Source organism: Penaeus monodon, chromosome 25, assembly GCF_015228065.2.
Source record: "Penaeus monodon isolate SGIC_2016 chromosome 25, NSTDA_Pmon_1, whole genome shotgun sequence".
Taxonomy (NCBI): Eukaryota; Metazoa; Arthropoda; class Malacostraca; order Decapoda; family Penaeidae; genus Penaeus; species Penaeus monodon.
Window position 1 is genome coordinate 34,751,489 of NC_051410.1, and position 1,651 is coordinate 34,753,139.

General features: G+C 42.6%; 1 protein-coding gene across 1 annotated transcript; it reads right to left on the reverse strand.

Moving 5' to 3' along the window:
• Positions 1–363: 363 nt before the first annotated feature.
• LOC119589180 lies at positions 364–1,438 on the reverse strand. Its single transcript, XM_037937775.1, has 3 exons — positions 1,379–1,438; positions 1,018–1,177; positions 364–852 (listed from the first exon to the last, which is right to left on the reverse strand). Exons 1-3 carry the CDS (start codon positions 1,388–1,390, stop codon positions 713–715), a joined length of 312 nt encoding a protein of 103 aa, XP_037793703.1. The 5' UTR covers positions 1,391–1,438; the 3' UTR covers positions 364–712.
• Positions 1,439–1,651: the final 213 nt, after the last annotated feature.

The window sequence follows — 1,651 nt, forward strand, 5'->3', positions numbered from 1 at the left end:
ACACAACATCGATCTTCAGTAAATAAAAGGAAGCTTCGGTAATAATAATAATAATGGGGAGACGGCGTATCGTCCGATAAAGGATATTCTGCTGATTCTCCAAAGAAAGATTCCAAGTTATATTGTGGTTGAAGGTAAAGTAACTATTCTCATCTCTACTCTCGAGAACAAAAATAAACTGGTAAGTACATACATCCTTCTATTGTTAGAAAGTTAACGGACCATTCTTTTTTATCATTTTCAACCATTTTGTTGCATGATAGGAAATCTGTATCTAAAATTTCGAACCTTCGTAGTGCTATTAAAACCATATGTATTAGTGTATTAGGTTACAACGAATAGCAAAGAAAATGAAATAAAAAATACATTTTGTGTTTTTATTGTAAACTGAACCATTGTCCACTTCAAGAATCGAAGAGAAACACGAAGAAGGGAGGAAAGAGGAATTTGGTTTCCTCTCTCCTTCCTCGTGTTCGGCGTGTCTCAAGCGACATCGCGTGGCGTCGGCAGGAATTGAGTCGTCCAGAAAGAGTCGTCCATTGGAAGTCGTCCGTCGTTCAGCGTAAAGAAGGCGTGCTCGGCGGCCTCTGGCGGCCTTCCTGAGGGAAGCTGAGGAGGCTCAACGAGTCCTTCGAACTCCTCGCTAGACGAGGCTACGAGGACTCGCGATTCCTCCTCCCAGTCCCAGAGAGGAAGGATGCTGAGTGTCGTCCTATTCCTCGGCTACAGCTTCCTCCTCAGGCAGAGGTTCCTCCTCGTCGGCCTCGTCGGCCTTGACCAAGTAGGGATAAGTGTAGGGGAAGGTGTATGGGAAGCTGTATGGGTACCCGTAGGTGAGGGGAAGTTTGTGACCTGTGGAAGGAAATAGCGTGTTCATTTCGTATAAAAAATATGAATACGCGGAGTACGCCATGCAGTTCTATTAGAACCGACGTTAGTTACAAGATCATATGGCAAATATTTAGCTGAACATGTAGACACATGTAAATGAAAAAATCTGTGTAATATGAGGCTAACCGTAGGAGTAGACGAAGGGGAAGGCGCTGGCTGGGGTCTCGGCTTTGACAGTCTTGACGACGGGGTAGGAGGAGTAGACGAGGGGATGGCCGTAGGGGTAGACGAAGCCAGGGTCAGGAGAGGGCATGGCAGCAGCACATGCCACCAGAGCGAGAACCAGCTGATTGGAAGACAAAAAGCTTATCGTTTATATATGACTTGTCAGGAAAAGGATCCACCGATATATAACGCTATATTCAACAACTATATTACAGACAAGTCAATAATATAATAATACTAAGCTTTAACTTATGTAAGGTTTGGTTACGTGAGTCAGAACTTAAAGCTCTATGATGTTAATACAAAAGAAACGTTTCTTTACCGTAGCCTTCATGGTGGATGCTTGTCTTGTGAATCCTGGAATGGACGACTGACATCTCGCTGGATTCGTCGCCGCCTTATATAGTAGGCTGGTTCTGTGATGACGTCATAGAGTTACAACGTTTGATTTCTTTTCTTTTTTTCTTGTGTTTAACGAATGTTTTGTTACTAATTATATATAATTTTTTAGGTCATATTGCACTATAAATATTTCAGGATAAGGACAGACTTAGAATAGATATTTATTTGTCCCGTTTGAGTCGGGAAAACGGGA

Excerpts from the sequence above, each read along its gene's own strand:
- LOC119589180 (XM_037937775.1), bottom strand. Across the intron at positions 853-1,017 it reads CCCCTTCGTCTACTCCTACG|GTCACAAACTTCCCCTCACC; the intron begins GTTAGCCTCATA and ends TTCCTTCCACAG.